General features: G+C 35.1%; 1 protein-coding gene across 2 annotated transcripts in view; it reads left to right on the top strand.

Moving 5' to 3' along the window:
• LOC124368786 (X-ray repair cross-complementing protein 6-like) overlaps positions 1–15305 on the top strand; it is a 44479-nt gene that overhangs the window by 11168 nt on the left and 18006 nt on the right. For both annotated transcript variants that reach the window (XM_046826157.1, XM_046826156.1), the window contains 4 exons: positions 5234–5330; positions 6485–6662; positions 8201–8286; positions 10949–11038. In XM_046826157.1, the coding sequence (XP_046682113.1) occupies positions 5234–5330; positions 6485–6662; positions 8201–8286; positions 10949–11038 (451 nt within the window). The remainder of the gene's footprint in view (positions 1–5233; positions 5331–6484; positions 6663–8200; positions 8287–10948; positions 11039–15305) is intronic.

Below are 15305 nucleotides of genomic sequence, written 5' to 3'. Positions count from 1 at the left end.
GTGTGTCGCGCAACTCATTGCGAGCTCAGTGACCCCAGTTCCGTTGTCCTAGTGCATTCTGTTCGTTCATAGTGACTGTTTTCGCTAACCCTGTTTTGTTCTTGTTTCGTTTTTTGTCATGGCAAGTTTAAGTGAACAACGTGCAGCTGTGAAATTTTGTTTTTACTTGGTAAAAATGCTGCAGAAACTATTTTAATGTTGAATACAGCTTACAAAGATGATGCTATGGGGAAAACTCAGGTCTACGAGTGGTTCGCTCGATTTAAAAATGGTGACATGTCGATTGAAGACAAACCTCGTTCTGGACGTCCATCAACCTCTCAAACGGACGAAAATGTTGAGAAAATTCGTGAACTTGTGCTCACCGACTGTCGACAGACAATTGAGGAACTATCAGAGAGTAGTGGGTTAACTTGGAGCTCGGTTCAGCGAATTTTAACAGGAGATTTATAACTGAAAAGGGTTGCTGCCAAATTTGTTCCTCGACTTCTGACTGACCATCAAAAGGCACATCGAGTTGAAACTTGCCGCCTTCTGAAAGAACATCTCGAAAATGATCCCGATTTTCTGGAAAAGGTAATTACTGGTGATGAGTCATGGTGCTATGGTTATGACCCAGAAACGAAGCAACAGTCAAGCCAATGGAAGTCGCCATCTTCACCTCGTCCAAAAAAATGTCGGCAAGTCAAATCAAACATCAAAACCATGTTGATTTGCTTTTTTGATGCTAAAGGCATTGTTCATTCTGAGTTTGTTCCTCCAGGTCAGACTGTCAACCAAACATTTTATTTGGAGATTTTAAGAAGATTGCGCAACAGTATTCGCCAGAAAAGACCCGATTTGTGGCAGACTGGAGACTGGTTCTTCCACCACGACAACGCACCGGCACACACAGCCATCTCAGTTAGGCAGTTTTTAGCCAAAAACGGCATGGTTCCGCTGCCCTACGCACCTTACTCGCCTGACCTCGCTCCATGCGACTTTTTTTATTTCCACACATGAAAGAGGCTTGAAAGGTCAACGATTTGACAGCGTTGAAGAGGTTAAGAAAAAAAACGAAGCTCGAGCTTGCAGCCATTTCTAAAGATGACTACAAAAAATGTTTTGATCAATGGAAATACCGTTGGGACAAGTGTATTAGTTGTAATGGAGATTATTTTGAAGGAGATAAGGTCGTATTGTAAAAAATTTGATAATATATAATTTTTATAAAATTATTCCGGTTTTTTTTGGGTACCCCCTCGTATTTATAAAAATATATTTTTAGGATTAGTCATTGATAAAAAAAATTTGTCTTTCTAGACTATACATATGAATGGCAAATACAAAAATGAGCTCTGCGTGCTGCTTAAAGTGCACATTGAGAGAGTTGGTTGATATTAAGACTAAAATTGCATTTTCTTACGCTTGCTTTTATTCATAACACTGTATGGAATTCAGATATGGGAAGTAGCTTAGTTATGTTTTGTCTGTTTTAAAAATTCAAAAGGTATAATATATATATATATATATATATATATATATATATATATATATATATATATATATATATACACACTGAGGTGCAAAAAAAGTGGGACACTCTATTTTCGTTTAATATCTTTTTTATTTTCTTAGTTTAAACCAACTTGAACACAATATTACTCTCAAGAAATAACCTAAAACACAAAAAATCAAATCAGTTACTTAAAATGTATTATGTTTAATTAAAAAAAAGAAATATAATGTTTTCATACCCAATAAAAATCCACACAATTGAGTAATAGTGTTATTTTCAAGGAGTTCTTTTAAAACATTTGGTGGGTTTTATGTTTTCCATTTCAGAAAGTTCAGTACCTCGTATTTCCTTCCCGAGATCTGATGACAGCTTCCAGCCGCCTAGGCATGCTGTCAATCACGTTCTGTATGTTCTGTTGACCAATATTGTTCCATTCTGCCTGTACAGCCTGTCGAAGTTGATCCAAAGTTAGCAGCTCGCCACGTTGACTTCTAATTGCTCTCCCAATCTGATCCCAGATATTTTCTATTGGATTTAGATCTGGGCTACGTGCTGGCCACTCCATCGTACTAATTTGCACATCCTGAAGGTAGTCTTGCACCACTCTAGCGGTATGGGGTCGAGCATTGTCATGCATGAAAACAAAATCTGGCCCAACAAATCCTGCATAAACTGTAACATGTTCTGCTAGAACCTCTTCGACATACCTCTGACCATTTAAAGTTCCTCTATCAAAAACAACTAAGTCCGTTCGAGCTTCCCTTAATATTCCGCCCCACAGCATGATAGAGCCACCATTGAAACTGTCCCTGAGTGATATGTTACATTGCGCATATCGCTCACCTCGCCTTCTCCACACCCTTTGCCGACCATCAGGTGATCTGAGAGAAAATCTGGACTCGTCAGAGAATAACACTCGACTCCACTGGTCAATAGTCCAGTTTAAGTGGTTTCTTGCAAATCGCAAACGAGCTTGCCGATGACGTGCGGTCAGTCTTGGGCCAGTGGCAGGCCGACAAGCATTTAATTGTCTTTCCTGCAACCTTCTTCTTACAGTCCATCTGCTAATATTCACTTCCCGAACCCTCCGAAGTTCATTTGCCAGTTCAACAGAAGTTGAAAACCGATTTCGTAGACTCAATGAAACAATAAACCAATCATCCCTAGCACTAGTTGCTCGGCTACGACCGGATCCGGGCCTTCTACCATAACTACCAGTTAACCTGAATCGAATAACAGCTCTATTTATCCTTGAACGTGAAAATCCTGTTATATCAGCCACCTGACGCACGCTATTGCCATTTTCAACTAATGCCACCACTCTAGCCGCATTCACTGGTGAAAGAGGCATTTTAAAAGTAAAAAATGAACTGCAACTTAACAACTACAACTGTATTAGTTACAATCAGAAACAGGAATGAGGATATGGTGGCCAACAGTGATGTACAAAGGTCAAGATTTGGCTTGATAAGAATAGACAAGTACATTATTACAATAACAGACATGCAGAATGAGACTGATGAACAGGTTTGTCAAATTTTTATAGGGCAATTAGCGGTTTTCACTTAGAACTGGAACTCATACACTATATTTATTTACGTAAACACGATTCATGCCAACAAGTTGATTTAAGCTAAAGGCATTTAAGAAAAACAGTGCGTCCCACTTTTTTTGCACCTCAGTGTATATATATATATATATATATATATATATATATATATATATATATATACACATATATATATATAAAAGAAACTCTGTCTGCCTACTGAGTGATAGGGTCCAAGTAGGCTCAGATAAATTCCATGTCTTATTCTTGTCTATGTAGAAATGTTTCACGCAAAATTTAAAATGAAGATAAAATCTTTGTTAAGATATCTTACCAAATATTGGATTCCTTTTGTTTGTTCATTAAATTAGGTTTTATAGCAGTGTTCAAATAATAAACGTTCCAGTGAGCTAGGGAAGGTACTACAACGCAAGAGTGCACCGACATCAAATCTTGTCACTGAGTTATAACATTGACTTTCCACTTTTTTACACTCTATGAATAAAAATCACATGTTAAAACCTCTTATTAGTGTGCTGAGTTTGTTTAAAAAATTATTTATTCTACAGTTTTCTCATTGCCATCATGGTTACCCAAAAGACCAATGTAAAAATACTCACCAACGCTCAGCTAAGTCCTATGGACTGGCATGGCATCAACTGCAATAAGTTCATTTGATTATATACATTTAAAAGCTACAGTCTTGGGCTATTATTCATTGTTCAAATAGAGACATTTATCATAACGTCACACAAGTTTTTCGATTCCAGCTTTGAAGAAATCTGTCGTTTGAGATCTTAATTACTGGCGTTAATAACTTGGATCTTTAATCTGTCGTTTGATGATTAATGCCAGCGTGAAGTTTAGTGTCGCTACCGAAGCGCTGCGTTGCAAGCTAGGACTTCATCGCTGGAAAGAGGTGGTAGTCGCTTGGTGCAAGATCTGAGCCGTAAAGCAGATGATCAAACACTCCCCAATTAAAATCTTCCAAGACTTGTCGTGTACAATTCTCTGTATGGAGACGTGCATTGTTGTGGAAAAACAAAATTTTTGAGTGAAACTTTCCCTGACGCTTGTTTTGTATCGTTCACCGTAGCTTCTGCAATGTTTCAAAGTACCTCTCTGCATTGATTTGATCAAGGAAATCGACCAGAATCACACCCTGAGCATCCCAAAAAACAATTGCCATAATCTTTCTCGCTGACAGAGTTTGGAAACTTTATCTTGGTTTTTATGAGAATGTGTCTGCCCCAATTCCATATACTGCATTTTTATTTCACAATTGACATACTTCACCCATGTTTCATCACCAGTAACGATACGATAGAGAAGTTTGTTATCATGTTTGTTGTATTAATCAAGGAAAGTTAACGATGCAGCAAGTCTTTGTTTTTTGTGATTTTCTGTAAGGACTTTTGGAACTCACCTGGCACAAAATTTGTGGTATCCAAGCTTCCCTACAACAATTCCATGAAGTAAACTTCGTGAAATTTGTGGGAAATATTCCGAGAGTTTCAGTTCATTGTGAAACGCGATTTTCACGAACTTTGTCATTGATTTTCAACATAAAATCTCTAGTCACTAGGCTTGGCCAACCTCTATCACTATTGTCATGAACATTGGTGCGGCCATTTTTAAAGTCAATATGCCACTGTCTTACTCTGCTTTCACACATTATTCAATTTCCATAAACTTCACACAGTTGGCAATAGCTTTCTATTGGTTTATGGTTTTTTTGCCAAAAAAACCTTATCAATGAACGCACTTCACAAGTGGCGGGATTTTCAATTGCAGCACACATTCAAATTAATCACAGTGAGAAAAGTAGAAGAGATACAGACCGTGCGTGACTACAACTCGATGCGTACTGAACGCCAGAGTGTTTAGACACCAAGATGGCGGCTGTAGCCCTGCCCACTGCTGCACCATTCAAAAAGTCTGTTACTTTCTGGATAGCCCTCGTATATGAAACTTCATGAAAAATTACAAGTGTATAGGTAAGTTCGTTTTTTGAGATATTGTATGGCCAGAAGTTCAGAAATGAGATTTTCCCAGCCCCACGATTGATCTTTGCAAAGCTCAGCCAATAACTGTGAATGTTATGTTTCAATAAACATCGTGATTCTTGATTGGAATTTTTAAAATTAATTTTTTGGTGAAAAATGTTTTATATCTGTATGTTCCAGATACAAATGCTGCATCACTACAGCGAACTTACAGTTCATCAGAGCAATCTTCACTTGCAGACGCTCTTTGGTATTGCAGCTCCTTGTTTTCTCAAAGGTAATTGAGACAACTATGTATAATACACTTGTTTTAATCTGAATAATCATATGGTAAATTTTGATAAAGTTAAGAACACTATTTATATAGAGCTTAAATTACTTGCTCATTTTTGATGATTTTATCTCCTTGTAAATTGTACTGCTTGTTTATAATGTATTTTAGATGGAGAACTTTTCATCCATCGTGTGTATGGACTTGTCGATGGTAATGCTGGATTATCTGTTTGTATGTTTGCAGATTAGTTTAGAACAGTATGTTTGGTAGAAGAATTAATTTTGTATCAAGTAGAAGAAAATCCGCATTACTTCTAGTATTGTCATATAAATTTTGTTTTATCTGTGTATGTATTGTAAACAAATACCTAAGATGTTACTTGTAAACCATCAAATTTTATGTTTATTGTTACTCGTTGATAGGAAGATCAGCAGACTTACCTTGAAAACTATCTTCTAGGGTCCACTGATTAAAAGAACACATAAACATTCTTCAACACAAAAGAAACAGACAACTAGAATGTTCTCTGGTTGAGAGAGCAGTGCAATCAACAATTTCTAACTATGAGTACTTTTATGTGTTCTTTCAATCAGTGGACCCTAGAAGATAGTTTTCAAGGTAAGTCTGCTGATTTTCCTATCAACTAGTAACAATCCCTGGCTTTCAGACCCTATTAATTAAAATTGTATCTTTAATAATAATAATATAGTTTATTGCATTAACAAGCATACAATTGCATAGCATGTGTCAATTCTACTATGAATTTAACTATAGTATGCCTATAAGGCTTGGGTGCTGCTTTGGAACAATAAAACAAGATATATCTGGTTTCCATAACCCATAACTACCACCAAGTAAGAAAGATGTTAGGGTGATTTCTTGGACAGGATTTTTTTACTGTGAAATTCTGTTAGCAGAATTAATTGAGGACTATTATCTTGCTTTAGGAAAGATTTTCTGCTTCAGAGCACAGGAGCTATGTTGCCGAGTATTAGGAGCCAGGAAAGTGGTATTATCACGAAATAGGCAATAGTGATGTTTGTATTTGCTTGTATTTCACATATTTTGCATACGTGCTCCCTGGGGAACGCTGAACAAACAATGACATTTGAGTGGTTGCTGACATCATAACTTTATTATAATTCTGTTTGTTCCAGTGGAAGTAGCTTTGAAGAAAAAAGAATCCTGTTATTTACGGATGACAGTGATCCTCACTCTGCAGATGCCGATCAAGCACACAAGGCCCGAAAGAGAGCCAAAGATTTGAATCAGCTGAACATTTCACTTGAGTTGCTTCCAATGGGGACCAATTTTGACTACTCAACATTTTATAAGGTATGTCATCCATACCTTAGTATGGATTAACCAGAAGTATTAACCAGAAGTAGTATCTTCTGGTTAATAAATAGTGTTTATTCAGAGTGTAATCTACAGAAAAGTCAAATGAAGTATGCTTGATACTATGTCTCTAGTTGCTAACTTGTTGGCTAACAACAGAACATTTATTCATCCCAAGGATCCATTCTATTGGCTTTAATTTTAAAATTAAATTTATTGTATTTAAAAATCATACAGGTTTTATCATTTAAATATTATAAGATATTGCCTACTTTCCCCCCTACATATAAAATCATCTCATTATATTTATTTTTGAAAATATTATGAATTATTTGGCGGAACACCACAAACACCACAAGAGTGCTTGGCACTGACTGTGCCACCCCCGCAAAAGCGCTTGGGTTAACCACAAAATTTTATTTACAAACTACAGTTGTGTATTCTAATTTAATTGCCTTTTGCTTTCACCTTTGAATTTCAGAAAACACAAACAAACGCCATGCAGTGTTAAAGAGATATGTGTGATGTTCAATAGTAACCATTGATATCAGGGCGTATCCAAAAGAAACTGGAATAATATTGCTGTTTGGGAGGGGGGATTATGTAGAACACATTCCTGCCACTACGAGTGTATAGCACAACTCCATTGCCGGTTCAGTGGTTCTTGTTTTGTCAACCTGGCTTGTTCTGTTAATAGCCAATATTCTGGTTACTTTACGGTAGGTCTAACCGCTCGTATACTGGAACCTACTCAGCATGATACCATGAAATTTTGCCTAGGTTATATTTCTTTGTAAGTATCCACTAAAGCATTTTCTATCCTATTTCAGGCTCAAACACACTAGCCTTCAAATTTAATTATTTCATTAGATATGGATTACAAGTAAAGATGTGGGAAGCAGTTGGTAGCAGCTAGTAAATAAATAAATAATGTTTCACATTAAAATTAGTTATAATTAAAACTAATAAACCACTTACAAGTAATTGCCGTACTTTTCTCTGGTGTCAGACTCTCAAGTTTCAGAGTTGTCGGTTATTACTCTGGATCCTGGTCATTCGTAATGGAGCTATTCTGTTGTGGGCGCCAAAGCATAAGGGGTTGCAGGGAATTAGAAAGTAGTTAGGTTGGCAAGAGTTTGAACTATTTTGAACTCATAGCCTAGGACCATTTTATGGCTTAGCAGTTTCAAATTGAGATTACTGTGAAGAAATGGGAGGCTGCAGAAACGTCTCTCTATTGGTCTTTTAGGTCTGAGACAAATGGAAACTGTCACAGACCCTTTATCGACTAACAGTAAAGCAATTCTTGGTCTCTGAAGACCAAACATTAGGTTAGTCTCGAACCTGTTAACCAATAGTTCAGTGAGAATTTGATGTGGTCACTTACTATAATCTAGGAGGCACAGCAAATAACTCTGGCAATTTTAAGTGTTTTGTTACCCTCAATGTGTTAAGAGATTGTTCACACCTTTTTATTACAAAAATGTTTCACACTGTATAAATAACAAATACTGAAAATTTTTTATGATACTTAGGAGCTTTTGGAGATCGTGAATGGCTTCTCTGACACAGAAGTTGATGCGACATCGAAGCTGGAAGAACTCCTTGTACGAGTTAAGAGGTATTTTATTTAAAATTACATTATTATTTATATTGATTGACATATATTATGTATACTTGAGGTTATGTCTTAATTTTTTGACATCTGAACAAGAAGATGGATTTCAGTCCTTAAAACATAATGTTCTATTTTAGTTACATATGATGGTGGCAAATTTCTGAAATTCTTTTATTATTTTTGTAATTATCTTTCTAGAAATCCAGGGTAACAAAAATTACAGGAAACAGATATATATATATATATATATATATATATATATATATATATATATATATATATATATATATAGTATGTATAGATATATACATACTATATCAATATTAAACCTTTGTGCTAACAATGTGGACCTGCTTGAATTGTATCTGCTGATTTCAAGTTTTTTTTTACTTAGTTTCCTTAGTAAATAGCATTAGTTAACTTAAAACCAGCGGGAAAAGTTACTTTTCCAATACTCATATAATGTAATTTATGAACGTGGACAAAGTTTTATTGCCACTTTGGAAGCTTTAATTCATCCATTTATACATGAAGAATCCCATGTACAATAAGAATAAATTAAATAGAAGTTAAACTGAGAATAAGCAATATCAATATAATAGATAGACAGACAATAAGTATAGCTTAACCAAACGTTAGTGGGACAAGGCAGCTGTTTAAGCTGACAGGTGTTATTAAGCAACAAAAAAAGCCATGATCAGGTCAGATTGTAGGATTTATTTCTCATCAAAACCTTATATATACGATTTTGAAACAATGTGAAGGTAACAGCTTATGTACGAAACCCAGGTCAACTGAAGCGGTTCAATGAATCATAATGTTCATATAAATAACCAAGTAGAATAGTTTATAAGAATACATTTATAGTCATAAAGTTTACACAAGCATCGACACAAGTCATGTATAAAATATGAAAACTAGTATAAGTCCAGACAAGGAAAATTTGGTACCCAAAACATAAAGTTGCCGAAACAGTCACGCCACAATTTAAATTATTTTAAAATATAAATAACAAATTAAAACAAGTATATAACAAATAAATAAATAACAAATCAAACACAGTCTCAAAAATTACAATAACAGAATTATTGCCACAAATATGCCTATAAATTTACTAATGTAGTCCGTACAAATAAAAAACATATGATATTAACATTTAACCCTTCGTACGGTGTAAGCGGAATATTCCGCTGAGTAAATCTAACTTGAATCGTTCTAAGCGGAATAGATCGTGGAATCCCCTGACAACGCAATATATTTACGTTAGTTCTACAAATTGCTGCCAGAAAGCTTGAGAATGAATATTTGGTGTTCTAATATGACGCAATGTGAAGCGTGACTCATCAAAACAGCTGGGACCAATCACAACAGAAGCTTTTGTTTGCTTTGTCAGTCCCCGCCATCGCCAGTGAGCAAGCTGTATGCTCTAAGTGGAAATACTCGCGTGTGACAGTCAGCTACCGGCGCCCGCTATGTACTGTTGTTTATTGTTTATAACCTGCTATACTGCTTTAGCTCTATTGTGTGAGGTTATCCATATCGATAATGTGATAAACTATATATCTATGTAAAACACGTGAGGTCAAGTCTGCCCTCCACCCAGATGAGTGTTTTGAGATTTACCACACACAAGTCCAATATTAGTGTGCCTTTTTTATTTTCGTACCATTCTGTGTTCTTTATATATATTCTATATTTGTCATGGATTTGTTCCCTTCATTATCTATTAATTTTGTATAAATAATATGAATTACTGTTGTGCTAACTTTTGCTACTTTCAGAAAAGTTTATTGGATATATATATATATATATATGCTGCGTGTATTTTAACATGTATATGTACTCATATGTAAATAAAATAAAAGAAATACAAAAACTATCATGTGTTTTCATCAGTTGCAAGACCAATAAACCTAAAAAAACATATAACTTTGAAAAAATTAAAAATTATTATTTTTTTATTGAGCATTAGAGCAATTTCATACAACTTGCTTTCATCGTACCAAGGGTTAAAATGTAATCATTAAACTAAACAGGTTATGTTTAGAAACTAACAGTTCTACAGTCAAAAAATTCTTTTATATGCGTGCATGACACATCACTGTAGTGTCTGACGTGGCAAATAAAGTGTTCTTGAAATTATTCATACTCCCCCTCGCACACCAACCGCTGCTGCGCTGTGCCTATTACATATAACTTACAGAAATCATTTGTATGTAATTAATTCTGTACGCATATAAACTATTTTGTTCGGTCATTCATTCCCTACGCACCTTTTCTAATTATTTTTAGATTTTATTGTGTTAGCCGAAAAACTGGTTATCCAGAATGGCTAATGGTTACTATATATTAAAACAACGCATATGGAACTAGCTCGGCATCTCATCTCCTGTGTCTTTGTTTCTCCATGAAGCGGAACTTGACTGTGAATTATAAGGCTTATTGTACATGGTGCAATTCAGGTCCTATTCTAATGGGACCTTAATATTCTCATTGTATGTGTAGTTAATGAAAAATAATAGTAGAGTTCACTCTCTATTATTGTTTGAAAACGTTTTAGCAACAAATTTAAAAGAGCTTTAGTATATTACCTCTTGTGTGTTAAGAGTGTATTTGTTCCTGTAGCAACTAATGAATATTATTTCTCTGTGTTTTGTGTTGAAAGGTTGGACTCCAGAACTAGACGCCATGCCAAGTTGAAGTGGAATCTGGGGAATGGAGTTTCTCTAGGAGTCTCTCTGTACACATCTTATAGGTAATAAAATGTTAAACTGTGGAAAAGCACTATTTTTGTTAAAGTATAAATTATTAAGGAGGTCCAAAGGGTCTAAAAATACCTCTCGGATTGTGTGGAAAAGGGTTTGAAAGGGATCCTTAACTATTATTTTTTAGAGTTTGTTGTTAAATGCAAGGTTGCTGTGACCTTTTTAGCCCTCAGGCTTAAATAATGTTTTTTAATTGAAATTTGAAATACCATAATTAACCCTTCCCACGCGGAATTTATCTTTCAATTTTGACTCACAACGCTTAATTAACTTTAAAAGTTTTTTTTACATTTTACCAACTCGTAATTTTTTTTAGTTAGTGGATATTAGGAATAAAAAATAATACAGTATCACAAAATAATCAGAGCCCTATATGTTTTAACAAATTTTCAAATTTTACAAAAAATCGTCAGGATTCGCCATTTCATAGAGCAATATAGGCATATAACGACACAACAAATAAAGTAATAACAAAATAAAAAGATAATATAATGCTAAATACAACAGGAACACGAACAGTAAATATGGAAATATGGCAAAACAGCGTTAAACACTAAAATATGCCGTGCCGGGATATATCCGTTTACCGCATAATGGTTCGCCGCTGACTGAGGCTAAATCACGCCACGAGGGACAAAGCCACGCCTTCCCACCACTGCGACGCGCCAATGAGGTTCAAACTGTAACATCTGCTTTTCGGAACAAGTATTCAACACTCCCTTGAACTCTAGTGGATTCCACGGCAACTACAATTTATTAAATAACACAAAATAGACTTTGAAGGATATATCCGTTTACCGCGTTTCGGTCAAAATTAGGCCTAACGGATATATCCGTTTGCCGCGTGGGAAGGGTTAAGCTTTAATGGATCTTAGAGATGGGATATCCTGACTTTGTGTTTTTTTTTTAAAGGAGAGACCGATCCCCTTTTAAGCCTTATTCTGTCCGTCCTCATCAGAACGGGCAGAATAAGGTTCCGTTTTTAGTCTAAGACTTATCTGAGTGGTCAACTGTAGTTGGCTAGTAACCAAATTTAAGATTAGGCCTCAACATCTCGTAAATTTCACAGCTGTTAAAATTTTCAAAGCATTGTCCTATTAGATATCAGTTTAGTTGAATATTTAAAGCTTAAACTGCTAAATTATAAATAAACTCCTCTCATAAATGAGATTAGTTTCATTAGTAGAAATACATCTACTGTTAAGTAAATATTATGAAACTATGGCACAAATTCCTCCCTTTATTACTAGACATTGTATTCACTTTTTCAACATTATAAACAAAATTTAGGGAATTTAGTTTGAGGTGTATTTTGTATCCTTTAGCCGCTGCATTCCTGGATTTGCGGTGACATCCGTGCGCTGAGTTTAGTTACATACTAAGACCCCTCAGTGCTGAGTATTTTGTCCATTTTAAAGAGTTTTTGACATAACACATTAAACTTTATTTAAAGTTTAATAAATAGAGTAAATAATTAACAATGTTTACAAACATCTCAAATAATTACAACATATTACCACTTTTACACAACACTATACGAATAAACATCAGAAAACGCCTTATAAAATATCAACGTATTACGTAACCATTCCCGAACTCGTGTACGATACAAAAAAACATGGCGTCCAAGTAGTAAGATAAAAATCAAATAATTGCCTTAAAGAATACATATGATTTTAAATTGAAAGCTCTAAGACGTCAAACAAGTGCTGACCACATAAAAATTCAGAAAATAAATGCAAAACTATATGGGAAATTATAAATAGTAAGAGAGAATCATAGAGCAACCAAGCCTCAAATATAACACTGTTGAGAGATGGTAAAGCAATTACAAACCCAATTACTTTAACAAATTCTTTGTAACTGTAGCTGAAGAAGCACTAAAAAAGAGCAGCCAATCCAAACAAACACAATACAACAGTTTCCATGAAACTATGCCTCACACTGCCTTATCTGAGCTTTCTCTATCAACATACTGAAATAAGCAAGATAATTGACAGTTTGGAAATTAAAAGCTCTACTGAAATAGACGAAATTTCATCCAAGATTTTAAAACTCTGCAAAGAGGAACTCATTATTCCTCTCTTATATATAATCAACACCTCACTCTCTCAAGAACACTTCCCAACTAAACTAAAAGTTGCCAAGGTGATTTCAATACATAAAAAAAGGGAACAAAGATGAAATTACAAACTACAGGCCTATTTCATTCACAACATCCAAAGTAACTGAAAAAATTGTACTTGAACACGTTCCCCATAACCAGGGTTGCTACAGGAGCCCAATAATGAAATTCCCTGACTTTTCCCTGATTTCCAGACCAAATTTTTCATTTTTCCCTGACTTTTTTCGACGCAATCCCCATGGTTTTTGGCAATTAATGGGTGGAAAAAAGCGGTGTTGAGGCTAACAGGGTGGCAAATATAAAAAAAGCAAAAAATAAAGTGAACACAGTTTAATACGTACAAAAAGATTGACTTAAATGATCTTTTACAACACAGAAGTAAAATATGCGCCGCATCGTCTGCAGGCTTGGACTCGGCGCGGCGGCAGTAAGTTTATTTGTGTAAAGGGATTTTATATTTTTCCCTGACCAACGTCGAAATTCCCTGACTTGAGACCGGATTCCCTGACTTTTCCCTGATTTCCAGTCCTGTTTTTTTTCCCTGACTTCCCTGATTTCCCTGACCTGTAGCATCCCTGATAACCTACAACAAGATAACAATATTCTAACAGACAGGCAGTATGGCTTCAGAAAAGGAAAATCAACCCTTACAGAAATAGTTAAAACAGCAGAGTTTATATTAGACTCTTTTGAAGAAGGGAAAAATGTTACTGGAATTATCTTGGATTTATGAGTAAGGCTTTCGGTAGTCTTAGTCATGATTTCATTTTACAGAAATTGTCTATGATGGCCATTGTGAGTACAGCTAAAAAGTAGTTTGCATCTTATGTAAAGGAGCGTAGCCAACTAGTCAAGCGTAAACATTCTGATCATAGAAGATCTAACATTTTCAGATCCCACATCTTACCCGTGACTCGAGGAGTGCCTCAGGGATCTGTTCTTGGTCCCCTCCTCTTCATATTGTTCACAAATGATCTTCCCATGCTTAACTGATCCACTCAGTCCATAATGTATGCTGATGACACTGTTATCTTAACAGTAAATAAATCAATAGAAACTTTAGAAATATTAGTATCAACTTAGCCCTACAATACTGCCAAAACCACGATCTTGTTTTTAATGGAGACAAGACTAAGCAGCAATAAAATCACCTTTGGCAATAAAAAAAGAAATATCTGCAATACTTCAGCTATGGTCTGAAACATCAATAAAACATCTAGGAGTAAAATTCGATGATACATGACATTGACTGCTCAGATTGAAGAATAGTGTAAGAAATTAAGTAGATTACTTTTCGCAATAAGAAGCACCAACGAAACCGTCAAGATTGCCTATCATACCATGTTCAAATGTTTGCATTGTTAAATTGATTACTACTAATGATGGAAGACCGAGGAAAGGGAATTGTTGGATGTTTATGTTCACATTTATTTAGCAGTGTTATTACTGATGTCAAAGTTTGACAAATTTCATTTTTTATCCTGTTAATGTCTGACATCTTCGTAAAGCTTTTATGTGCAGTTTATTAATGGTGTTTAATTTTTTTAATATCATATATTATTAGGTTTATTATGTAGCAGTGACCATATTTATTATTGTTCTATTTCAGACTATGTCATCTGTCTTACCAGCATAGCTGGATCTTGTAAGATGTAATATGACAATAATCGTTCATTCATTCATTTGAAAGCCAACTTAGATATGGTATCCTTGTGTGGGATGCCACATCAGCAAAAAAGCTTGAACATGTTCTACTTCTGCAAGAACAAGCGCTAAGAGTTATGGCTGGTTAAAAACCCCGGGACAGCTGCAGACAAATATGTAAAGAATGGAAGCTATTGACAGTCATAAGTTTATACATTCAAGAAGCTATCCTAAATACGGTAAGAAAACACTTACAGTGTAATGGAGATATGCACCACTACAACACCAGGCATGGTAACAACCTCACTCTACCAAATCACTCCAGGACCTTTTCTGAGAAGAAACCTTCATACTTGGGGGCATTATTGGCTGTCGGAGAGGCCTTTTTAAAATTTAAAAGAATTTTGCAATAGGACTGATATTTTTGAAAATGTATCTTGACTACTACTAATAATAATTTTATTTATTCCATCAGTATTTTACAATTG

The sequence above is a fragment of the Homalodisca vitripennis genome, chromosome X, assembly GCF_021130785.1.
Source record: "Homalodisca vitripennis isolate AUS2020 chromosome X, UT_GWSS_2.1, whole genome shotgun sequence".
Classification (NCBI taxonomy): Eukaryota; Metazoa; Arthropoda; class Insecta; order Hemiptera; family Cicadellidae; genus Homalodisca; species Homalodisca vitripennis.
Note: the sequence above shows the minus strand (reverse complement) of the source record. Positions and strands in the feature narration are given on the sequence as shown.